The following is a 27669-nucleotide window of genomic DNA, read 5'->3' on the forward strand; positions in this document are numbered from 1 at the left end:
GGTAGATAAGAGTACTAGTATTCAGTAATTCTCAAGACAAAGTAAAAATCCATCAACTCTCACCCGTCTTTCTGCTTTGTCCTACTGTTTAAAATATACAGTAAATTTGCTACCTCTTCCAACTGTACAATAATCTGTTTTTCTGGTGTGTGAAACGGATGAAGCAGAGCTTCCCCAAAGCTCCCTCCCAAGGGAAGATGGTGAGACTTAGACGTGTCAGCCTGTTTACTGGGTATCAACCAGAGGAAAAACACCACTGAGAGGACCCTTCCCAGCTATCTAGATTTATGCACATCTACAATTTGTTACAATCCATGCAAAGAGTGATATAACACCATACTGTAGAAGAGAAAGTCTGCCCAATGTTCCTCGTCCCGTGGAACTAACCTTGGAATTTGGGGCACACTTCACTACCTGTTTCCTTTTTTGTGCAAGTTCGGATTATCTTTACCTAGAGGGCTTCAGGTACCTTTTCAAAGACCCTTTAGCCAATTATTTTCAAAATCACAGACACAATCCAGTATCCAGAGCCATTATGCCAACTCAATTCCTCTATGCTCACAATCCCCATAATGACCACTCCATTATGTCATATTCAGTGTAACATGACGTGGTAAAAACCCTTTAGAGACTTCTTTTTCCAGGCAGACAGAACAGATGTACTCTTCCCTATTCGTCCTGCTCACTATTACTAAAAACACTGGACAGCATATATAAGACAGATAAATGTAAGAAGACTCTGAAAGGTGGAGAGAAGGCCGACTGGCTGGGACCCTGGGATCCAAAAAATAACACAGGAATGAGCTCCCTGAGTTTTCCTTTTGCCTCATATTTCCTAAGCTGAGTGCAGGAGTCAGTGGTAAGTCAAAAAAAAATTTAAAAAATTAGTTGCTGCAAGGGGGCGGGGGGAAGCCCCAACAAAAGACTGCTCTCTCAGCTAAAGGACCGAAAAAAAGGCAGCCTCCTAAGACAGACAACTTACACAAAATAATTGCTCTACTCCAGCCAAACACCACAGAAAACACTGTGGCCCCACCTCCACCACACAGCAAAGGCCAACTCCCACCCTTGCCAGGCTGTAATGTGCCCCAGACCGTGCAGGATGGTGTCAGAAAAGGCAGGGAACAGAGCTTAACAAGGCACCTCACCGCCCTGTGCTATCAGTGGACACAATATGGGGAACCTGGAATTCCACCCCATCTAGATCTACTTCTACCCACTGGGGTGACGTCACAGGAGGCCTTGTGGGAAGCCAGAGCTCTCACCTGCCCAGCAGTGTTAAGGAGCACTGCCCCTCGGGGGTGGACTTCTGCTCCCACCTGGCAGTAACAAGGTGGCACCCACGCTTCTTCTACCAGAGTGTCATCAGAGGAAACCAGCTAAAAGGTTTAAGTAGGATCAAGTTTCATGTATCTTGAGATCACCTCCTCCCTCAGTTACATCAAAATTACAACTAAATTATAGAACAACCATAACAGAACCACCACCTGAAGACTAGCTGAACATGATTCCTGTAACTCAGGATATAAAGAAAACAACATGTCAAGACAAGCAGGAGGGGCGGGAACCGCAAAATGGGCAGGTCCACCCCCACGGTGTGGCGATTAAGAACTGGGAGGGATGTCATGGCTGCAGAGATCCTCCGAGAAGTGACTGTTCCCAGCCGGGGGCACCAGTGCTGGAAGAGGAGCCCCCATACATCTGGTTGTGAAAAACCAGCGATTTTGTCACACAGACACACACAAAGTCTCTCACTCTAAGCTCCAGCACAGGGACACATGGTGAGGAACTAAACTGACTAACTTCAGGGCGAAGGCTGGCGGGATGGGTTGGGGCACTCTGCGATGGAAGCACTGGCAGACACCATTGCTCTGTTGTTGAGCTCTTCTCCCGACCAGTCAGCCTGGCAAAAAAAAGACGCCAAATCTGAGCTCTCCATTACCATGGATAACATCCTTCGCCCCCGCCCTGGTGATTCCCAGGGACCCTGCCCCACCCAACTCGCATACCAGCCTCTTCACCACTCGTCCACCGGAGTGGCCCAGCTGGGCTCATGCTGCACACTCACTCGAAGGACTGCAAACCCTACATGAGTGGGGCTGCCCTAGGCTTCCACTGCAGACTTTTTCAAAGGTCTCCAAATCCCACACCAGTGGCGGCTGCCCTCCACTCAAGCGTCACACTCTCTAAAAGGTCTACAAACTCCACACTAGCAAGGGCCAGCCTCGACATGCACTGTAGCTCCTATCAAATGACCCCAAGCCCAGCACAAGTGGCTACTGGGATCAATTTGCATTGTAAATCCGACCAGGTGGCCCCAAACCTGGCAAAAGTGGCAGCCAGTCTTGGCCTGTAACAGCTCCAGCTAAGTGCCACAAGAGGCAGCCACTCTCGATTCAGTGTAGCCTCTATCAAGTAACCACAAGCCCTGCACAAGTGGTGGGTGAATTTGGCCTGCACCGGGGACCCTCCAAAGAGTCTCCAGACAGCACCAAAGCCCCACCCAACTGGCTCCACAACTGACACATCCAAAAGGCAGACGTGGCCCAACTATAACTACTGGTCATACAACCCACACAGGACCTACCTGGAACACTCAGGTGACCAGGGAATCGTCACCACTGAGCCCCACAAGACACTTTCTACAAATGACCACTCTGTCAAGACTGGGAGATGTAGCAAATCTACCTAATTGTATTACATACAAAACACACAGGGAGGAAGCCAACACGAGGAGACAAATAACATGTTCCAAATGAGAAAACAAAAGTCTAGAAAAAAATAAACAAAATGGAGAAAAACAATCTAGATACAGAGTTCAAAACATTGGTTATAAGGGCACTTAATGACCTTAAGAAAAAAACAAGACAACTCAGTGAGAACTTCAACAAAGAGAAAACATAAAAAAGAACCAATCAGAACTGAAGAAAGAAAAGAAGGAAGAAAGAAAGGACGGAGGGAGGGAGGGAGGTAAAGAGAGAGAGAGAGAAAGGAAAAGAAAAAAAAAAGGGAATGAAGGAAAGAAGGGCAAAAAAGAAAAGGAAAAAAGAGTGACAATACTAAATGATGGTGAGGGTGCAGAGAAACTGGTTCAGCCATACATCGACATTGGGAAGGTAAAATGGTACAGCTATTCTGGAAAATAGTTTTGTCAGTTTCTTAAAATTGAAACATACAACTACCTTATAATCCATATGACCCAGAAATTGCATGCATGGGCATTTAATCCAGAGAAATGAAAACTTATGTTCACTCAAAAACCTGTACACAATGTTTCTATTCCAAAAACGAATCAAGCCAGATGTCCATCAACTGGTACATGGGTAAACAAACTGGTCCATCCATACCAAGAAATACTAAGTTCCATTTCAAAATGGCAACACAGAAAAAATAGCAAGATCCTGAACTCACCTCCCACGGTCACACCAAATTTACAGCTACATATTTTCTTTGGAAAAAAAACGTAAGACCTAGCTGAGCAATGACTACCCATCAAATGAGAGGCAAAAACGGGAAAAAGAAAAAAAAAAAAACACACACTAAAGGTGGCAGGAGAGGCTGAGACACAATCTCACCATAAACCCCATCCCGGTCACACTGACCCACACTCAGGAGGAAACTCAAAACCCACAGCTTCTTCCTGTGGAGGGAAGAGTTTGAACACATCGGACACCACAACTTTTAAGGCCTGCACCTGAGATGAGCTCCCAAAACATCTAGCTGTGAAAACCAACAGAGCTACAGTGAGCTGAGAAAGGCACTTAAAGTGCTCGCGTGCTGGGACTCTCTCCCCAGAGTCCAGAACATCCTGCCCAGCTGCTGCTTATGTAAAAGTATCATCCACTAATCTTAAAGCATCGGCCTGAGGGGATCCCAGGGAACTTTCCACACATTCAGGGGCCTGCTGGGATGTGTTCTGGGGATGGTGGCTGGCAGGCTCCAAATTTAAGTGCTTCCCCCGACTCCCCTCAAAACTCTAGGCCTTCTCCCCTCCGTCCTCTGCAGGCCCCATCTTTACCTTCCTTTGTGTCTTGCTCCAGGGCAGCAGAATCTCCCAGAGCGGACGTTTAATATGTGTCTGTGCCCCAGTTTTTATGTCTGGTGTCCCAATTTTTGGAGCTGCCACCCATGGGACAATCCTTGATCACTTGGCTCTGCAGGCGCGGAGGTCTTGCACTCTTGGGTCCCCTGGGACCAAAACAATTGACAGTTCTTGGAAGACTACCACCCCCACTGCACAGACAGCACACCGAAACACATCCCCAGTCTTTCTGAGAAGAAAGCCTCTTTACTTGTCCAGGAGCTCTGGCCTGTGGTGCAGGCTTCAGGGTTGGCACACACCTAGAGGTCTATGGAGGTGCTTTCAGGGAATGGAGGCTGCTTGATGGCATTTTTGCCCTCTCCCTTTGCCTCACTACAGCTCACGGTATCTCCCAGAAAGCTTATACACTTGTTAGAGCCCCGATTTCTGTGGTTGCTGCCCAAGGGACACTTCCAGAAAGCCTGGCTCTGGTGGCCAGCAGGGCTTACACATGGGGTCTCACAGGACTATATATATTTGCATACTTTAAAAGCGCTGCCTGAAGGTCTGGCTTCTAATGAGCCTGAATCTAGATACTGACTGAGATCCTCTCCTTTGGAACAGTGACAGGTCTTGGCATACCCTCAACTACCTGGGACGATTAAAAAGAAAGCAAGCTGCTCAATCACAGAAGTTTGAGGAACAACCAAGAGCTAGGCCAGGGTTGAACGAGAAGGCTCATCTTCTACAAAAGATCACTCGTTCTAGACTGGGAGAAGTAGCTGTTTCATCTAACCCATAGAAACCAACACAGAGAGTCAAGCAAAATGAAGAAACAAAGGAATATGTCCCAAACAAAAGAACAAGATAAAACCTTAGGAAAAAACCTTAATGAAAAGGAAACAACTAATTTAACTGATAAAAAGTTTAAAGTAATGGTCATGAAGATCCTCAACACAGAGAGTCCCAAACAAATAGGCCCACATCAAGGCACATTATAATTAAAATGCAAAGGTTAAAACAAAGAGAGAATCCTAAAGGCAGCAAGAGAAAGGCAACTAGTTACTTACAAGGGAGCTCCCGTAAAGTAGTCAGCTGATTCTCAACAGAAAACTGCAGACCAGGAGGATTGGCATGAAATATTCCAAGTGATGAAAAGCAAGGACCTACAACCAAGGGTACTCTACCGAGCAAGGCTACCATTTAAAATAGAAGGACAGTAAAAGAGCTTCGCAGACAAGAAAAAGCAAACGGAGTGAGTTTATCACCACCAAATCAGTATTAGAAGAATTGGGAAAGAGACTCTTTTAAGGGGGAGAACATAAAGATGAATAATAAAATGGCAATAATTAGATATCAATAATAATTTTAAATATAAATAGATTACATGCTCCAATAAAAAGACACAGGGTAGCTGAATGGGTAAGAAAACAAGACCCTAACATATGTTGCCCACAAGAGACCTACTTCAGATCGAAAGAAACACACACAGAAAGTAAAGGGATGGAAAAAGATATTTCATGTGAATGTAAACAAATAAAAAGCTGGGATAGCAATACTTACATCAGACAAAATAAACTTTAAAACAAAGACTATAATAAGAGACAAAAAGAAACATTACATAATGATAAAGGGATGAACCCAACAATATGATATAATCCTTGTAAACATTTATGCACCCAACATAGGGGACCTAAATATAAAGCAAATATTGATGAACATAAAAGCACAGATCGACAGTAATACAATCATAGTAGGGGATGCTGACATTCCACTCCCAAAACATCTAGCTGTGAAAACTAAGACAGATCTGAAAACCAATGGACAGATCTTCCAGACAGAAAATCAACAAGGAAACAATGGCCTTAAATGACACACTACACCAAATGAATTTAAGTGATATTTTTAGAGCATTTCACCCCAAAGCAGCAGAATATACATTTTTTTCAAGTGTACATGGAACATTTCCCAAGGTAGACCACATGTAAAGCCACAAAACAAGTCTCAATAAATTTAAGAAGACTGAAATCACATCAAGCATTTCTCTGACCACAGTGATATGAAACTAGAAATTACAAAAACAAAACAAAACAAACCCTGAAAAACACACACGAACACATGGAGGCTAAATAACATTGATGTAGGTGATGTTGGATCTGCCAGCAGTTTCTGAATGCGGGCAGGGATCGTGTCTCGTGAAGCCGAAGAATGGAAACACGGACCAGGGAGAGGCAAAAAGTTTTAAAAAGAGGATAGTTTATTAGAGGCAGGAGAAGAGGTTGCAGCTCCCGAGCGGGAGGGGGTCCCCAATGAGGAGTGCCCCATGACTGAGGCAAAAGCTCTTACCTTGATATCTTCCCTTGCCTGCTTGGGGAAGGGGAGCTGTTTGAAGAAAGGAACTGTTTGAAGAAGGGAACTGGCGCCTTCTGATGAAATTCGTCTACCAGGTTTGTTCTGCTTGCCCATCCTAAAGTAATTAGCAAAGTAACCCACTCTTATCTATCAGATCTGCTCCAGTTGTCAGGCCAAAATGAATTTTATGATTAACCTCAAGGCCTTCTTACATTATGTCCTGGAGCGAAGGAGTGATTTCAAAACCTGAAGTTTTAGGATATGACTGTCTTTGTTTATTCCACCAGGAACCTCCCTGTCTACCTAGGGACATGTTAACTCTCCTGTATCAACGTGCTACTAAGTAATGACTGGGTCAACAACAAGATCAAGGAAGAAGTCAAAAGATGCCATGTGATAAATGAAAATAAAAATACAAGACCGAAAATCTATGGGACACAGTGAAAGCAGTCCTAAGAGGAAAATTCATAGAAATACAGGTCTACCTCAAGAAACAAGAAAAATCTCAAATAAACAATCTAACCTTACACTTAAAGGAAACTAGCAAACAAAGCCCAAGTGAGTAAAAGAAAGGAATTAATAAAGATCAGAGCAGAAATAAATGAAACAGTCTTAAAAAAGGAGAAAAGATCAATGAAACCAAGAGCTGGTTTCTTAAAAAGATAAACAAAAGTGATAACCCTTAACCAGACTCATCAAGAAAAAAAGAGAGGATCCAAATAAAATCAGAAATGAAAGATAAGTGACAACTGACACTAAAGAAATACAAAGTATAACATTACGAACAGTTATATGCCAATGAATTGGACAATCTGGAAGAAATGAATAAATTCCTAGCAACATATAATCTTCAAAGAATGAATAAAGAAACAGAAAATCTGAACTAACCAATTACTACTAACGAAATCAGTAATCAAAAAACTCCCAACAAACAAGTCCTGGACTAGAAGGCTTCACAGGTGAACTTTATCAAACAGTCTAAAAAGAATTAAAACCTATCCTTCTCAAACTATTCCAAACAATTTGAGAGGAGGGAAAGCTCCCAAGCTCATGTTATGAAACCATTACCCTCATTCTAAAACCAACAACATGACAAAAAAAAAAAAAAAAAAGATACGCCAATGTCCCTGATGAACATAGATGCAAATATCCTCAAAAAAATATTAGCATACCGAATTTAGCAATACATTAAAAAGATCATACACCATGATCAAGTAGAATTTATTCCTGGAATACAAGTTGGTTCAGTTCTTGCAAATCAATTAACATGATACACCACATAAAGAAAATGAACAATAAAAGTCATATATCATATCAATAGATGCAGAAAAAGCATTTGACAAAAACCTGCATCCATTTATGATAAAAACTCTCAGCACAGTGGGAAAACTCTCAACATAATAAAGGCTGTGTATGACAAATCCACAGCTAACATCATACTCAATAGGGAAAGGCTAAAAGTGTTCTCCTTAAGATCAGGAACAAGACAAGGACTTTCACCGCTTTTATTCAACATAGTATTGGAAGTTCTAGCCACAGTAATCAGACAAGAAAAAGAATTAAAAGGCATCCAAATTGGAAAGGAAAAAGTAAAACTGTCATTATTTGCAGATGACATGAGAACCCTAAAGATTCCACCAAAAAACTTAGACTAGTAAATGAAGTCAGTAAAGTAGGATACAAAATTAATATTCAGAAATCAGTTGCATTTTTATACATCAATAACGAACTATCACTAAAGAAATTAAGAAAACAGTTCCATTTACAATTATATAAAAATGAAACAAAATACCTAGAAATAAACTTGACCAAGGAGGTAAAAGACCTACACTCAGAAAACTATAAGACACCGAAGAAACTGAGGAAGATACAAATAAATAGAAGCATATACTGTGCTCATGGATAGAAAGAATTAACATCATTAAAAAATCCATACTAACTAAACTAATCTACAGATTCAATGCAACCCCTATCAAAATACCAAATGGCGTTTTTCACAGAAGTAGAATAATTAAAATGTATATGGAACCACAAATCGCCACAGTAATCTTACGAAAGAACAAAATTGGATATCAAACTATATTACAAGGTTATAGTAATCAAAACAGTATGATACTGGCATAAAAACACACACATAGATCAATCGAACAGAATAAACCCATGCTATATGCTCATTTAATCTGTGAAAAAGGAGGCAACAATAACAGTGTGGCGAAGAGTCTATTCAATAAATGGTGTTGAGAAAACTGGACATATGCATGCATGCATGAATGCAAAAAAAACACACAAAAAACTGGACCCCCTTCTTATACCATATAATAAACTCAAAATGGTTTAAAGACTTAAATGTAAGACCCAAAAACCATAAAACTCCTTTTAGAAAATATAGGAAGTAAACTCTCAGACATTACCCTTAGTAATACTTTTACTGATATATCTCCTCAGGCAAGGGAAACAAAAGAAAAAATAAACAAATGGGACTATGTCAAACTAAAAAGTTTTTGCACAGCAAAGGAAACCACCAACAAAATGAAAAGACAGCCTACTGAATGGGAGAAGATATTTGCCAATACATCTGATAAGGAGTTAATATCCAAAATTTATAAAGAACTCATACAACTCAACACCAAAAAAACAAACAATCCAATTAAAAAATGGGCAGAGGACTGAACAGACATTTCTCCAAAGAGGACATACAGATGGCCAACAGACATATGAAAAGATGCCCAACATCACTAATCATCAGAGAAATGCAAATTAAAAACACAGTGAGATATCACCTCACACCTGTCAGAATGGCTATCATTAACAAACCAATAAACAACAAGTGTAGGAGAGGATGTGGAGAAAAGGAAACCCTTGTGCACTGTTGAGGGGACTGCAAATTAGTACAGCCACTATGTAAAAACAGTAGGAAGTTCCTCAAAAAATTAAAAGCAGAACTATCCTATGACCCAACAATTCCACTCCTGGGTATTTATATGAAGAAATTCAAAACACTAATTCAAAAAGGATGATTGTATCCCTATGTTCACTGAAGCACTACTTACAATAGCCAAGATACAGAAGCATCCCAAGTGCCCATCGATAGACAACTGGATAGAGAAATTGTGGTATATTTATACAATGGAATATTACTCGGCCATAAAAAAGAATGAAATCTTAACCATTTGAGACAACATGGATGGACCTAGAGGGTATTATGCTAGGTGAAATAAGTCACACTGGGAAATACAAATACCTATGATCTCGCTTATATGTGGAATCTAAAGAATAAGATAAACAACGGACATATAGATAAAGAGAACTGAGCGTTATAAGGGGGCGGGGGGCAGGAAAGGCTGGAGAGCTGGGTGAAAGGATTAAGACAAAATAGTCATGGGGATGTAAAGTACAGCACAGAGAATATAGTAATAATGTTGCAACAACTGTGTATAGTCCCACGTGGGTGCTAGACTAATGGGGGGATCACTGCATAAATTACATAAATGTCTAACCACTATACCATACACCTGTAAGTAATATAAAATAATACTGAATGTTATCTGTAACTAGAAAAAAGAAATAAATTGAAAAAGGAAAAAAAAACATAAAAGTTTTCTTTGGACCTTACTGGGGACTACAGTCCGGGAGCAGAGCTTCAAGAAGCCTTGATACTGCTCTAACTCTGAAGAAGTGAGTACCGCTTATTTAGGCAGAACAGTAAGCAGAAATACATCTGGTACACCAGAAATTTCAATTAGGGTACATACATTTCAATGATTGACAGCTGTATATTGAATAAAAGGAATATATAGAAAGATATGGTTGAATTGCTGTGCCCCTTGGCATCAGGAAGTCTGAAAACAATCAAATCGCCTGGAAGCTTTTAGGTGATTTTTATCGCGATGTAGCAAGAACAGAAGCTGTTTTTCTGTGATCACTCACCTGTAGTGTTGAAACCTTGCAGGAGGTATGTGTGACTAGCCCCCATGGTTTGTTTTAGTGAGGAATTTTAGGGAGGCTCATTATTCTTTCTTAGTTACTGATTTAGTCAGAGGAACTTAAGCACCCTTTCCTTTCCTCATTGTCATACCAAGAAATACTACTCAGTAGTAAAAAGGAAAGAACTATTAGTATACATAACAATCTAGAGAATCACTAGTGAATTGTGGTTAGTGAAAAGTCAGTCCCAAAAGGTTACATAGTGTATAATTCAATTTATATAACATTCTTGAAATGACAGAATTATGAAAATGGAAAAGAGAGAAGTGGTTGTCAGCAATCCAGTAGGAGTTGGACACGGGAGGGTAGTGGGTGCGACCATAACACGGCAATGTGAGGGAAACTTCTGGTATGGAAATGTTCTGCGTGTTGAGTTTATCAGTGCCAATATTCTGGTTGTGATATTGTACCACAGTTTTGCAGGGCATTTCCACTGGAGGAAACTGGGCAAAGGGTACAGCGAATGCTTCTGCACTACTTCTTACAACTGCATGTGAAAAATCTACAATTATCTCAAAATAAGAAGTTTAATTAAAAAGATAAATATCTTAAAAAAGCAAGTGTCTTTACCTGCTAATCCTGCAATACCTGGTCTGTGTTCATCTACTGCTATGGCCTCACTTCTACTTGTCATTCAAATCGAATTCTTTCTATGCTCTTGAATTACTTGATGCTTGTCTTATCCAGCTAATACCACTCAAATGAAATTACTTTTGTTAAAGTCAATGATAATCTTCCAACTGCAAAACAAAATTGAAACTTGCTAATTTTCTGATGTACACAGCCTCTGAGTTACCTGACACCGGTGACTTTACTCCCCTCCCATGGGACTCTCCTATCTCTTCTTCCATGAGAACACCCTCTGCCATTTCTTCTGCCTCCTGAGCTGCTGCTTCCTGGGCTGGGGTGGAGAAGGGTGCTTCTCATTTTCTCTTTTTTCCTGATTATTCTCCATGACACACTGACTGTCAGCCATTCTAGCTACATGTTGAAGTGCAAGCATTTCTTATCAGTCTCCAGCTACACAAACTGTTTCTAGAGCAATGTGAGTGTCCCATAGGAAACTCAAATACAGCCTATTCCAGACAGGACTAACTCTTCTTATTCTCACCCATCAAAAAAAAAAATCTGTTTTCCTATATTGCTATTTATTCATCATTCTCATAATTATCCGAGCCAGAAACCTCGGAGTTATGGTAGACTCTTCCCTTCTTAACCTAATTTCAATATTGAAAATGTTTTTAAGTCTTTTCTTCTTACTAGCTCTTGACTTCGTCCCTCTTCTCCAGGTCTTCTGTCAGTTTCTTAATTTAGTCTCTTATTTGGCCTATTTTCTGGCCTGGCTCCCTTTTAATCTTTATACTATTTACAAGAAATTTTACAAAAATACAAATTTGATAATAATACTGTGGCACTTAAAACTCTTCCATGGTTCCACACTGCTTTCAGGAAAAAGTCTAAATTTTTTAGCCTAACGCATAACCTTTAAACCTCTGCATACTTCCCACATTCGTGTCCCACAGCTTATCCTTCTCTGGAACTCTCTAGCCTCACTGAGCCATTTGGAATTTCCTAAAAAATGCCATGTGGCCTCTACATTAGTACCTTTAAACACATTGTTCACCTTTCCTGGAATACAGCCCTATTTGCTCCTACTGACCCTCATCACTCCGCTCTAGGCCCCTGAGAAGCTTTGGCACAGCTCTCTCATCCCACAGAGGCCTTAGTATTTACTTAGACGTTACAGTATCAATATTATTGACTTCCTCTTTAATTTCCTCTAGCACACCAAGTATTCCTGGAAAGCTGGGACTGTATCTTATTTTGTCTCTGTATCCTTGATCCTTGAAAAGAATGAAGAGTTGAATATGTTGAATATCTGTTTATTAGACTGAGGCATAGTAATAATTTATACAGGCTCTTTCAAATAAATGGAAGTCCGTCTTACATATTGTTTTCTTTGAATCACAACTTATCTTCACTCAGAATTTTTAGGAAACATTCTCCAATGATTACACAAATTCCCTAATATGACCCATACTGACTCTCCTGCTCCAATAACACCACTATAATTACTGTACTTATCTAAACATATTTATGACAGTTCTTCCTGGTCTTTCATATTAGAATGTAAACTTCTAAAAGGCAGACAATTCTGTAATTCAAAAGGTCTTAGGACACAGTTATATGTCTCTAGGAACTTTAGAAATACTAGCTTGAGTCTTAAAAAGAACAGAAGACTGCTTAAAAAAAAAACTGGGTTAGTTACTAGAGATCAAATTCCATTATTAAAAGGAAATACTGCAAAGGTATCACCTTTCAAAATAACAAATATCATGTGTCCCCTCTCATAGGATTCCAGACTAACCTTCGTTTTGTGGAACACTCGCCTCCTTCTGTGGCCACCCATCCAACATCAGCAAAAGACACCACTGCATCCTCTCCTGGGTCACTGGGGCTCCATTCTGCGGTAGGGCTGGTGAGCTTTAAGTTACAAACAGGGAAAGTTTGTCATCTAGCAGCAAAATGTTAGAATAAAACCTTTTAATCTCCTGAAGGAAAAGCATCAACTTCAGTGCTACAAACATATAGATAGTTTGTAACATTTCCATTAAAGGTTCCCATGAAAGGGACCATAGTTATATCACACTGTTGCCTAGTAGCGTATGACAATCTCTGAATTCTAATTTAATTTTATTCAATTTTTATTTTACAGATCAAGTGAGACTGGTTAAAAAAAAAAAAAAACTCTGGTCATCCTAAAATATTAAGAAAACTTTTAGAATTTAAGTATCAAAAATCATTTTTTCCCCTGAAGGATCTAGTTTTTAAAAAGCGTAAGAACAAAAATAAGCAAGTGATCAATTTGTGCTAAATCTGGGAGTATTTTTAAATGGATATTATATATGCTGTTAAAATACTGAAAATACATTTTTTAAAATCCTTAAATCTTTTAATTTTTAAATAAAACTATTAACTATGTTAAAAACAAAAAATACAAATAGCAGAACAGAATTCTCTAGCTAGCTCTAGCTAGAGAACACATAGATGAAGAAACAGAATATTTTCAAATAAATACATCAAAGAAAAAGCACGTTAAGTTCTGAAATTTACCTGAAAAAACATGGAAATATAGTTTAACTGAAGTAAAGTTTTGTTGTAAGTGTAATGCCTCAAAGCCAGATAGATGATCAATGAATAATAATTAAAATATAAAGTTATCAGATAAATATCGCACTTCCTAGAAGTTGGAATGAGGTTCAAAAAAAAAATACACTTTTTTTTTTTGAAACTTTTATTTATTCAAGTGTTTCTACAGGACCCATCAGCTCCAAGTCAACTAGTTGTTTCAATCTAGTTGTGGAGGGCGCAGCTCACAGGGGCCCATGTGGGGATCGAACCGGCAACCTTGTTCTTAAGAGCACTGTGCTCTAACCACCTGAGCTAATGGGCCACCCCTAGACTTTTTAATTGAAGAAAAATTTTTACAAGGCCAAAGAGATTTAATTATTAACATATTTTTCAGAAAGGTTGTTACTGTAACCCATGCTTTGTTTGAACCTTAATACTACCATCCTCAGATCAAGCTTTTGGAAGCTACACTCAAATAATGCTTCTTCCTCAAATGCAAAACATACGTAAACACCTAGTACTACTATAGTTAAAAGTTTAACATCTTTAATATTATGAATAAAACTTTAACTGAACATATCAGCTGCTGGTATGTGTACCCATTCTGATATCGTAATTATCTAACATTATCAACTTAATAAAGTAGCATTAGAAAACTGACATTTTAACAATAACATACTGAGAACATCAAGTATTTAAAATGCCTTAAATTACTGCTTTTGGGGAAGATGGGGGTACAGGCAAGAGAGAAAACAATTTGTATCAAAAGAGTACAGATTTAAGAAACTAATCCCGAGCAAACACAAAAGTAATAGTAAGCTTTCACAATAGCCATGTTTTACATGTGGTGGAGTAACTGTGGTCAGAAGAGAAAAAAAGTGTAAGCTTCAGCAAGTACTCTCAAGGGATATGATCAAAGAAAAATCAAAAATTAGATTTTTGTACTTCTCCCTTATGCATTTCAGAAATTTATCCAAGTAAGTCAATAAACAGATATTCAGTAAATGGATATCTGATATAACTTAAATAACCTTACTGAAGTACGTATCACATCTTATCTCAACAGGCTGAGAAATCTGGTAATATTCTCTTCCTAATCATTACTACAAAACAGAATGTATATTAATATTCCTATATCATCACAATAGGGCGATTCTAAGTGCGTTATATGGAGATCCTTGAACAGGAAGGTCCCCAAGCCCTGTGGAAGCTCCCAGAAGATGTATTAACGGGCTGTTTTGTACGAGCGAGAGATCATAAGAGTAAAACCTGAATGGTGCCTTCCTAAGATGCTAGTTCATGAAGATCATCTGATCATAATTCTTTGTTTAGAAAATAAAAATTTGTTTCAATACAGTTACTAGTTTCTAGTTTGACTTTAGGACTTCTTACTTTCCCATAAAAGTACAAAAATTGCTGTTTTCTTCCCCGATATTTCTGTTTATAAAAGGATGCAAAATGATACTTTAAAAAATAATACTCAAAAATATTGTGACAGCTTTTCATCTTATAGCGTAATTAAAGATGAATTATTTCTCAAATTTATACCTGTAATACTTTATTTATTAAACATGAAAGGTTGCTTTTCGCGTCAACTTAAAAAAATTATTTCATGGTCTTAGCTTGCAATCGTACTAAGCATGGATTCCATTAAGCCGCTGAAATATCATGTCTGTAACATGTGCCCCATGAAATGAAAGGGTTAATGATAACGTCAAAAACCAATTACAGAACCGATAAGATCTACGTGATTTCTAATGGTGATTTATGTCACTAAAAAAGAAGCCTAGGGCCAGCCAGGTGGCTCAGGCGGTTGGAGCTCCATAGTCCTAATGCTGAAGGCTGCCGGTTGGATTCCCACGTGGGCCAGTGGGCTCTCAACCACAAGGTTGCTGTTTTGATTCCTTGACTCCTGCAAGGGATGGTGGGCTCCGCCCCCTGCAACTAACAACCGCAACTGGACCTGGAGCTGAGCTGCGCCCTCCACAACTAAAATTGAAAGGACAAACAACTTGACTTGGAAAAACGTCCTGAAGTACACACTGTTCCCCAATAAAATCTAAAAAAAAAAAAAAAAAAAAAAAAAAGCAAAAGATGCCTAACGAAGTCCCTGGAGAAACCAAACTCATTAAAAAAAATAAACAAAACTGAAAACGTAATAATACTAATTTTTTTAAAAAACCATTTCAGTTGTTGCTGCATTTCAGTAACTACACTAAGCAACATAAGCATGGAATGGGAAGGACAGCTCAATTAGTAAAGTACCAGTTAAGGTGATGTCAGTACAGGCAAGGGGACTTATGATACGTAATTCTTTATGATTTATGATTTAGACGCCACGACTGACATACATGGATGACTGATGGGAAGTTTGAAAAAGAAAAGGCCAACTTACTGAAGATTCCAGCAAGGTCCTGTCCTACCATCACTACTACTAGTAGAAAACAAAACAAAACAAAACAAAACAGTGAAAGGAATAGATTTTACCCCCAATATCAAGGACATTATAAAATTTAAAATTAATGCTTATAAATTTATAAGTATCCAAGTTCCTTTCAGAAAGTATGAAAAACATTTTATTCAGAACAAAAATTCAGCAGTAGCATTTTATTTTTTACTATTTAAGGAGTTTAATTGAACATGTTATACAATTTATCTAAAATTCAATTATATTTCAAGAATTTTACTAAAGTAACTTCAGCTAATTTAAAATATTCTGATAATGTAAAACTATACCAAGGTAATTGATTCATTTAATAAAATGAATAAAAGAAAATACAAAGCATGCACAAAAGTTGAAATATTTTATTAGAAGAGTAAACACTGTCCTCATGTGACTTTTCATAAAATAAACACCCTGGCACGAAGAACGAGGATGCTCTCAGTTTCTTGCCAAGAAGGGTGTAACAGTAAATAGACTCAGTCTATTTTACCACCCTTTGTTTATAGCCAAATAGAGAACATGCATTCTTAAAAGCAACACAGGAAAATAATGATCTCTGGCTTTTTTGTTTACAGACTTATTTTTTTCTTTCAATTCCTACCATAGTAAGGAAAACTGAAAACAAAATTTCTGTTTTAAAATAGTGACATACAGTGATACAAAAAACCAAGAGGTATGTACACCTGTGTCATCACACTAATCTGAAGGATGTAACATTCAAATATTCTAGCCAAGATTCAGCCACTAATGTTCTGAGTAATATAGTCACTTTTTAAAAATTGAGCATTCATTAATGCTTTCTATTCATGCCACACCTAGAATGGGGAAAGGGAGGAAGAAGGGGTGAAGAGAGAAAGAGGAGCATGAAAGGGACCAGAGAGACAGGAGGAAGGAAAAGGAGTGTGTCTATCTCAAAATAACCTATAAGGTAAGAAACAGTATCCCTGGATCCAACTGTGGTTCCCTAGTTCCCACTTTCCATAGTAGTGCTGACCCGTGTTGGACTCCTGGACAGTTCAAATACATTCCCACAAATGAGCCAGAAAAATAGCAAACATGCATTTTCAATTTTATTACTCTAAACGGAAACTTTGTTTTTTGAAGACTGCATTTTTAATATTTCTCATAGATGTAGTAAAAAAAGATATAGAGCAAAAATAGATTTAAAGTATCTAAGTAGTAGAAAAAATACCCACTTCAATACTGATGTTGAATTTGAAAAGACTCAGTACACTACAAAATTGCCTGAAAGTAAAAATCTCACTATAAACATGTCCTCTGTCTTCCACTACATTCTCAAGTGTCACCAACACATATTTCTCTTACTTTACTCCTCTCCTTATGTTAACCCATCTTTTTTCAAATGCATCTTCTGTACTAAATCTAATATTCTTATTCTGCTCATACCCTTTTACGTGACTAGTAACACCGAGAAACAGAATCCTTCCAAGGAAATGAACTTGGCTCTAGGACTTCATCAGCCCATGACTGTTGAGGCAGACTTGGCTGCTACCAGAAAATGCTCGATTATCTCCACGTCCTGTTACAGGTCTCTAGCTACATGAACACAAATGTTGAAGCAAGTTCTCCTGCCACCAAATTAAGTAGATAAAAAAATTTTAATGGAATTGAGCAATCAGAAAAAAAAATTAAACCTTAGTTAACGTAACAGTTATTTGAAAGAAGCTGACAAAGCAATCAGTAATTTGTGTCTTAAATGAATTCTCAGAAATTACTACCACAGAATTCTTCATTCTGATTTTTTTTTTAAAAGCCTATAGTTTGATAAAAATTACTTCTTAGCAAGTTCCAATTTGTCAATTTCTAGACTGATGCATAAAGTTTTCCCAATTTGTAAATGGAATTGTAAGCACAATGAACAACATTCAAACAATAAACACTAATTCCTACCACTTACTTAGGAACAGATTTTTCACCTCTACCTCCCAGGAAGAGTGATTTATAAGCATGACATGGTATCAAATAAGCTCACAGGGGCACTTCTGAGCTGTTGAATTATGAGTTAAATATACTTTCCACATACTAATCTATTATTTTAAATTGGTATTGATATCTGAACTTTATATTATTAAATGTTAAACTGAAAGGTTTTGCTGTATTATTGAAAAATAAGAACAAAATTATGTGATACACGTCTAACACTGTAACAATAAGGAACAAAAGCCCAACCAAGAAATAACTTATCTCCAAGCAAAGAGTAGAGCTGCTCCTGAGCTGGTGCTAGAAGAGAAAACTAAGACCTGAGGCTCCAAAAGCAACCCTAATTCAGGGTTTGACTATCACCTCCTTCAGAGAACCACAATTACCTCTTTGTCTTAACAATGTTGCTGCCAAGGCAAATAGTTCCTACCATTAATGCTAGGTTTAAACCAAGGATGAGAAAGCAAGTTACATGGAATGCACAAAAAAATCTAAAACTAAACTATGGGTACAGAGTAGCTGTTCAAAGAGAAAGGTGTAATAACAAAAGCTCCTAAAATAATGTAAGGCCTACGTTTGAGGTCACCTGGGAATTAACAACTGCTTGCTTATTATGTGCTTCTAAATCCTCAAAAAGGTATTCTTACGAAGGATAAATGTCTTAAAAGATTTTGAATAACCACCTCACAAAGGAACTAAGATTAGAAAGACTTTACTGTGGTCTTCATCCTCTTTTATTTTATTGATAGTGGCATTAGAAAGGGGAAAAGGTTCAAAAAATACTTTTAATGCTGTCTTGCCTACTTATATTCCTAATATACATATTAATACAAACTTTTGAAATACACAGTACCTGAAACTGAACTCTTGGACACTGGATCAGAGATAAATTAGTACCAATTTTCCTTACAATACTTCGAGATGAACCATATGGCTTCCCAGACCAAAGTACCTGAGAAAAAGGAAAAACCAAAAGTTTAATTACAAGACTTACAGTATTGTTGTAATAAAACACACTGTACAATTAACTGCATAACATGCTGACACATTAATTATGGGATGAGAAATGTCTAAATGTTATGGGAAATGAGCTAATATTTCTCAATTAAGAATTAAAGGATATATATATGGCTGGTTATTAATGCAATAAAGTTCAATGTATTATACAAAAATATAGAAAAATAGTAATTGTAAAATAATACTATATTTTAAGTAAAAACTATTTTCATACTATTCTGCAAAGAAAAGATAGCAAAATATATATAGTATACTATATATTCTGTTGTATTTTTAGAATTTTATATACACGTAAATTTTTTAAAACTATGAGCTACTTTTGCTATCATGGACTTTCAAAACAAATCCAAATGAGTACACAGTTCACAATCTAAATTTGTACCATGTACAAATGTACCATGATGCATTCTGTTTGCTACACAAGAACGCATGGGGCGGGGGGGTGCAAAATCCAATTGTACTCCATATTTTTGTGAGGCCGTGCCCTAGGGGAAAGGCGCCCTTCCTTAATTTACACAAAGATACTAAAAGGACTAGTGATGGCCCTAATGAGCAGAATTTCCCAGATGAAATCATAAGACACACAGGACATGATGCTATGCTTAAAGCAAAAACAAATCCCCAGAGCAGAAAGCAAACAAAAAACACATGTAGAATGTTAAATCATTACAAATTGTACCTTGAAATTTCTCCCCAAGTATATGATCTTTCCTTAAAGAGAAAAACTATCCATCTGTTTTGAGTGCTACACTTGAAAGCCTGGACAGAAAAGGAGGTAAAGAGAGGTAGTATGCTATTACAAGCAATTTGAAAAGAAAAGAAAGAGAGAGACTGATATGACTATTATAGTTAATCAATTAAACTTTAACATTCAATTATATCCTAAAAGAATAGTTTCAAATCAGCTGAAATGTATTCTGAGCAACGGACACTGACCCCTTCCCTTCCGCCACCGGTTCAAGCCATTGTTTCTCAGACTCAGCTCCCTGGCCCAGGCTGGTATGATGAGATTTGTCCCCGCTTCTCCCCCTTCCCTCCCCTCCCCCGCTGAGGCAGTCGGTTGCCGCCCGTTGATCAGCCGCTCCGGGCAGCTCATGCCAGCCCAGCCCTAGGTTGAGCTGTTGTTCACAATCTTAGCTGTAGAGGGTGCAGCTCAGTGGGCCATGTGGGAATCGAACCAGCAACCTCGGTGTTAGGAGCACAGCGTTCCAACCACCTGAGCCAGGGGGCAGTCCCAGACACAGACCCCCTTTTTAAAGTCACCCCATGGCCATTTTAATTTAAAGAATGGAATTACTGTAACATAAATAGTACGATTAAGAAATAAGTGTTATAAAGAGTGGTGGCTCCAACACATAATCCAAACTAGACATTTAGACTATTCTAAAAGTATGAAAAACTTGTAAAATGAGCATAAAAGCAATCTGACTTCTTAGGGTTTAGAAACCAAATCCAATTTAGGGATAACGGTATAAGTTAAAGTAGGATCATATAATACCTCTGGCATCTGCCTCAGCTGTTACATAATTCTTACCATCAAAATGTTCAAAGTTTCACTGACTATTACCTGGTAGAATTCCAGAAAGTACTATAACCTACACTGCCTATTACAACCAACAAAAATATAACTCTTGTTTTGAAATATAAATTTAAAAGGTGGTACAGATTGAAAAATTGGTCAATAGAAAGACAAAACATCAATATTGAAGTATGAATATTATGTAAAGAATATATGAGGCAAAGTTACCGTGACACTTAGAAGGGAATTACCTGTAGCTCTGGAACTCAAATCATGCCTACCATGCTTATACAGAGGATGTTTACTTTAATAGTGCTAATAACAAGAGGACTAAAATAAGGAAAACATCTGACTAGAGGAAAACGGGAAGCATCAGTTTCACAAAGTTAGCATAAGAGGCCAAGAAAAAATAAAAACATGGGCAAGTAACTCTAAATAGACAGTATTTAAGCAAACTCTTTACCTTATACATATTAATAGGTCTTGATCTTTTAAAAACAAATCCATGAAGCAACAGAATTTAGACCATTTGGTCATCATTTCTTGAGTCTTCCATTTAGTCACAAGTCAAAACTCCCATCGGAGTAGTGGAACACTGCGCATCACAATGTGACAATTCCACAATCTAAAGTGAATCTCCTGTCCCTCCCAGTAAGCAAAGATCTTAACTGGAGATGAAGAGGACAATAGTTCACAAAGAAAAACTTAGAAAGGATTTGCCAAGGTCAGGAACTAATGTTTCTGCCAGCTTCTAGCATTCCTGGCTATGCATGCTTCAGGGCTATTTCAACTATTACCTTCCCATCTGCTTAATATCAGAAGGAAAGAACACCAGGCGCCTTCTCTCCAACACAAGGTAGACAAAGACCGAGCTTTTACTTAAAGGAATAAGCACACTACTTAGGCTTATCCAAATTAAAGAAGTGAAAAAACAGATTGTTCTATGTGATTATTTTTTCAAGCACACATAGCAGACTAACATAATGTTGTTCTTCTGTTACTTGGGAACTGCATAGAAGTTAGCACCAGGAAATAGGAAGTGTGTATGTAATATAATGATTAGAATATTTAGAAAGAAGAAGAGCCATCCCCTTTACTGGATTATAGAAAAAAGTGAGGGGAAAGAGCAGCTGATTTCCAGGAACTCTAAAACTAGGTCTTTATTTTTCCTATCTAGCCCTCATGGAGGGGGAGAAATTGTCAATGGCTGTGAAGAAAGAATGAACAGATGGTACTGAGAAGTCGCCACCTGTATACTTGGGAGGCCCAAGTGCATCTCCTGCCCTAACGGTGGCTGAACTGTGTCATGTCAGTGTACTTGCTTGGAGAAGGAAAGAGTTTCTCTAAAGATAAACTTTCATTAATATTTTTTCAGATATAAGAAAGAAGAAAGCCGTCATTACTAGACAATTCAATGTTATTAATAAGAATTCATTTCCCTTATAAAGCAATTAAATAACTTATTTAGTAACTACTAACAATCTAATAATGAATCTGTGTGGCGTGTGTGCTTCCATGTCTGTGTCTATTAAGGACAGTCCATAACATTTAGCAACAGAGTTTAAAAGGCATGACAGCAAGGAGGAAGAGGACAATAGGAAATTTTTTTTTAATTTATTGGGGTGACAATTGTTAGTAAAATTACATAGATTCCAGGTGTACAATTCTGTATTACATCATCTATAAATCCCATCGTGTGTTCACCACCCAGTGTCAGTTCTCCTTCCATCACTATATATTTGATCCCCCTTACCCTCATCTCCCACCCCCACCCCCCTTGCCCTCTGGTAACCACTAAACTGTTGTGTGACTATGAGTTTTTGTTTCTCATTTGTTATGTCTTGTTCTTTTGTTGTTTTTGGTTTATATACCACATATCAGTGAAATCATGGTTCTCTGCTTTTTCTGTCTGACTTATTTCGCTTAGCATCATACTCTCAAGATCCATCCACGTTGTCACAAATGGTCCTATATCATCTTTTCTTACTGCCGAATAGTATTCCATTGTGTATATATACCAAAACTTCTTTATCCATTCATCTATCGAAGGACATTTTGGTTGTTTGCATGTCTTGGCCACCGTAAACAAAGCTGCAATGAACATTGGAGCACAAGTGTGGAAATTTTTTTTTTTTTAGTTGAGAAATGCTATTGCAGAAGTCTTGAAGTGTGAGGCTGGAATCTGAAGCTGTCATCTGTCTCATCATGATGACTGCACTCAAGCTTTATGTGCTAATTCATTTATTATAGACTGGTTTAATCTCCACTATTATTTGAGAGGCACCATTTAGCAGGAAAAAGTATAAACTTAATTCTAAATAATTTTCCTCAAGATAAACTATATAATATTAATGCAAGGGTTCTTATTCTGGGGTTCACATATCCCTGAAATTACAAGCAAAATTGTGTGTATGTATACACAACATTTTTCTGGGAAGAATGTCCACACCATTAATCAAACTTTCAGGGAGTCTAGATCCAACAGTGTGTGAATTCCTAATTTCAAGGGAGCCAGGAGAATATTAACAGTGTTAGGAGAGCAGGGCAGAGATAGGAAGATGAAACTCTAACAATTTCAAAATCCTCCACTGAAGATAACACTTCCTCCAGTTCTCTTCTTCCTTACTCTGAACTCCCAGCCACATTCACATTCTTCTTCCAAAGCACAAAAAGAGAACAGGGTTCAATTTTTAAGTATTACTGGAAATATATTACTAATACAAATTACATATTTGCTATAACTTTTTTCAACATAAAATACTGAGATTGATCAGAATCACATTAGCTTCATATTATTCTTGTGTTCTCTATTTAAAAAATATTTTTGCTTCAGGACATAAGTATAATGATAGACTGAGAACCAAGTTTGGACAGATGTGAATACTTTGTTTTAAATTCAAACAAATGCTGAGGCAAATGGAAAGCAGTAAAAACACAGAAGGCCTGACAGCATATAAGCCTGGCTTTAAAAGTAGGCTCTATCACTTAATACCTATATAAAGCTGCTCCCTCTATGCTTCCGCTTCCTCATCTATAAAATGGAGACAATATCTACTTCCTGAGCCTATGACCATTAAATGAGTTAAAGTATTTATATATAAGATGTCTTTAACATATATTAAGTCTTTTCCTGTTTTTATTATAAGAGGTACTAAAGTACACTAAAATGAGGAAGGGTTTTAGAATCAGAATTGAATTCATATTACAGCTCTGCCATGTATTAGGTAACATTGGTCAAGACAGTTAAACACTCTGAAACTCTGGTTCATCGTCTGTTTAAAAAAAAAGGTGCCATTCTAGTGAACATACATAATATATGTAAAAGAACTGGGCTAGTAAGCCAATCAGTGCTAGCTATTATGGTGGTGCTGATGTGTACAGTAAATACAAAAAGCTACTCATCACCAGATGTTCTCATGGTTAAAACAAAACCTTGATCTCAAAGGTTATACTTTTTTTTTTTTTTTGGGCAGATAAAATACATAAAGTATGCAGGCAGTTTCTGCTCTCAGAACACTTTTTCAAACACAGTATCAAGTTCGTTTATATCAAACCACTGAGACATTACGTATTTATCATTGAAAGGTGAAGCTAAAAAGTTTTTTTGAATTTTCAGATGCCCAAAGGTAAAACCTTGGTAGACCGCACCTTTCTATTCTTAGGCAACAGGCTGAGCGATCTTGTAAACTAAGAGACAATAAAGGAGCAAATTGCTTTATGTTAGAAGAAAACTTGTTTTATATAAATTTTCAGTTAACTGATTAAAGTTGATGATTATGTTACATAAAAAAATGATCTTGTTCACCTGCTATTAGTGGAAAGGGCCCTCAGTTGTGATTACAATATTGGGAGAAAGTTAATGTTCTGTGAGCTGGTCCATTCTTTGATAAAAGACACCCGTTTACAGCTCAAAAAAAAAGCTCAATAAAGTGTTATCTGTTCCTGAAAGAAAACCCTGTACTTTGGCCTCAATCAGCACCAGTCACATTCACCTGACTTGGGGCGCAGGTGTGGGGATGACAGAGCAAAACCAAAGGAAACTAACCTCTACTGAACAGACCTACACTATATACACGCCAATGTACTAGGTGCTTTATAGACAGCGTCATTTTACCTACATGCTAACTCTGCAGTAGTCCCTCTTACCTGTAATTTGTAGATGAGGAAAGTAACTGGCAAACATAAATTTCAGACCTAGGTTTGTTTGAATCTAGGACCTACATTCTTTCCACTAAAGTATACTTCTTACTAAAATTGCAAATAAATAGGAATCATAAATTGTAAAGCTTCACTTTTAGGGAATCATAAGTAATAAATGCTTCACATTTTTCTGAAAGCAAAAGATTCTTTTGCTGTCAGTACTAAAATGTTAATCACAAATAAGAAAGGTGGTGTAGCTGCATTAAGTGAAGTCCAAAATACAGGAAGATGTAACTAAAATAGATGAAAATGCTATTAACTTTACAAACTATTTTCCTATTCTTTATCCTCAAGCTAATAATCCCAAAATTACACAGTTATATAAAAGATAATTTTATTTGGTTCTTTGCTTTTTATCGCCAAAGAAAACAGATGTAACTTTGGGGGAATTAGGAGGGGTCTCACAGTTCGAGTTTTTAAGATATTAAAAGACACAAAAACAAAAAAGTAAAAGTAGTGCATTAAAAATTACACCCATCTTCAAATTATGTTTTCTGCCGGTATCTTTAATAAATAAAACTTAATTCCATGTCACTGATGTCAAGATCAGAACATCTTTGGCACAGGATAACCATATTATACTAATCTTTTTCTTTATATCTATAGTTGTTATATTTTAGGAGACATGACTTACCTTTTACTTTAAACAGTTGTGTGACAAACTACATTATAACACCATTCAATATTAATAGTTCTACAATACTGAGTTGTCATGTGTTAGTCAAACATATTTTATTCAACGATTTCTATATATATTTAAGACTTTTTCACCCTAGTAACAAATGCATTGCTTTTAATAGTCAAATGAATATTGGTAAGTTTTCAATGTAACCCAGAAAGTTACTCCCTTACTTGGGATGCTAGGTGAAGATTTACTTCTATCATTTAAATAGGAAGCAAATTAAATAGTACATAAATATACTGAATTCAAAATGTTGGGGTCATATATAGATTAATTTCACTTTTTCAGAAAAAATGCTTAAAACATCTAAATGTCTGGATTTTAAAAATGAATTTTGAGCACTCACCGATTGCATGCTTACTCCAACCTGTTGTAAAACCATCCTAATTAGGCGTTTAATCCAGCCAAGCATTTAGATGGCAAAGTCTCTCCAAATTTGCATTTCAAGTACTTCAGGCATACATAGCAGCACATGGTCCATAAAGCACACTGAAATTTTTAAAATGAAATAATGATTATTTAGAATCTTTATCTATCTGCAGCATGTCTGACAAAGTCAGTCTAGTCTAAAACATTTAAAAAGTAGTTTAAAACATTTTAAAAGTGTGTAAATTTACTTAAGAGAAAACAGTTTTGCTTGTAATCAGCTTTGAAAACACCTAATGATACAATTTCTGAAGTATTTTTTTTCAGTCAAGGTTCTTAGTTGGAAGCAACAAAAACCTACTTATGGGTAATTTAAGAAACATTTATGAAAAAATACCGAGGAGATAACAATCTTAACAGAATCTGACTTACAGGCTACACAGCCAGGAAAGACATCCAACTGTAGCAGAATTGGTCCTGGGAAGACACCACTGTAACTGCTACTGCCACCCCTGACAAAACAGTTTCCCAGGGCGCACTTTTCTGTTTCACTGGCTCCTGAGTTGCTGTCCATATTGATGGCATTTGCTGGCCAAATCTACCTGACTGTGGTTATAAGCAAGTTCTGTCTCCCACCCAAAATCATAAAGCAATTCCAGAAATATGGAACAGGAATTCAGATGCTAGAAGATCAAAAGTAACAACAAAAGTCCTTTCACACGCACTGACGCACTATAACCACTGCCACTCAGCCCTCTCCATCAATACACTGCATATCTGATAGAATTAAACCGTTAACTCGTAAGGTGTAAACTAGTTTACTGGAAGTGTTGGTCTCCAGTGAGAAAGGAGTTTGCACCAGACTATAAATCAATGCACTTCTTCCTCATCAAGGTAGTCTTGATTAAAAAACAAACAAACCAAAAAACCACAACAGCTAAACAAAACAGTATACTTAGTGATACATTTCATTTACATTCTGATGTAGTAAATTCATCCCATCATGGACCAGAAACAAAGAGTTTGTGTTCTATACTTTGAAAAGAATTTTATGAACAATTATAGAGGATGGTGGTGGTGGTGGTGGTAGATTTGTGCCACAAATATAGCAGACCCTGGGTAAAACATGAACTAAAAAGAGTCAGGCCCTAACGACAGATGATAGTATGTAATAGATTCTAAACACTAGCAGGAAAATACAATTTGATAACTATGAAACGGTCATGCCTAGAATTTTGGTGAGACGTATACTTTAATGTACCAATATCTATTATTGCTTGTAAGAATGAACATCAAGCATTAATGGGGATAAAAAATGCAAAGGGCTAAAAATAATGTCAAAGCTGGAAATGACTGACAAAAAAACTGATCAGAGGAAAAGGATGGTTTTATGTAGAATTTGAAAATCTACTGCATTTTTTTGAGATAGAAATTAGAAAAGTACACAAGTTTTAAGGGTCCAGCTTCATGAATTTTTTTTTAAAGTAACTTTTTTTTTTTTAAAGGAGAGTGCAGCTCACAGTGGCCCATGTGGGGATCGAACCGGCAACCTTGGTGTTATCAGCTCTAACCAACTGAGCTTACCGGCCACCCCCTTGATGTTTTATATATGTATAAATCTGTGTAGCCACCATCCACATCAAGATATAAAACATTTCCAGAACCCTAAAAATTACCTTGGGCCTCTACTCAGTCGATATCCATGCCCCATCTATCTAACCACTAAACTAACTTTACAAGCAAATATTAGAATCTGTTGTAGGGATGGTACACTACAAATTAAAAATAAGGAAAGTTCTTCACCTGGCATCAAAATGTTAGAATAAAGCTTTTTTAGGAAAATCATCAGCCCTTAAAGGGTTCGTGCCCAAACTCACATGTTCCATGCTCCAGCACAGAAGCAGCAGTTTGAGAAGCGCCTGGGTCATACGAGGAATTAAACTAACTTCAGGGCAAGCATTGGAGAAGCAGGCACTGGAAGGAACTCTCTCGGGACAGAAATGCTGGCGGAT

At 37.4% G+C, this 27669-nt stretch overlaps 1 protein-coding gene across 2 annotated transcripts in view; it reads right to left on the bottom strand.

Moving 5' to 3' along the window:
• The window catches only part of MTFR1 (mitochondrial fission regulator 1), a 55908-nt gene that overhangs the window by 10373 nt on the left and 17866 nt on the right, over positions 1-27669 (bottom strand). For both annotated transcript variants that reach the window (XM_033126647.1, XM_033126648.1), the window contains exons 2-4: positions 25638-25780; positions 18727-18825; positions 12726-12841 (exon numbers count right to left, since the gene is read on the bottom strand). In XM_033126647.1, coding sequence (XP_032982538.1) covers positions 12726-12841; positions 18727-18825; positions 25638-25703 — 281 coding nt within the window. In that variant the 5' untranslated portion in view covers positions 25704-25780. The remainder of the gene's footprint in view (positions 1-12725; positions 12842-18726; positions 18826-25637; positions 25781-27669) is intronic.

Source organism: Rhinolophus ferrumequinum, chromosome 14 (assembly GCF_004115265.2).
Source record: "Rhinolophus ferrumequinum isolate MPI-CBG mRhiFer1 chromosome 14, mRhiFer1_v1.p, whole genome shotgun sequence".
Lineage (NCBI taxonomy): Eukaryota > Metazoa > Chordata > Mammalia > Chiroptera > Rhinolophidae > Rhinolophus > Rhinolophus ferrumequinum.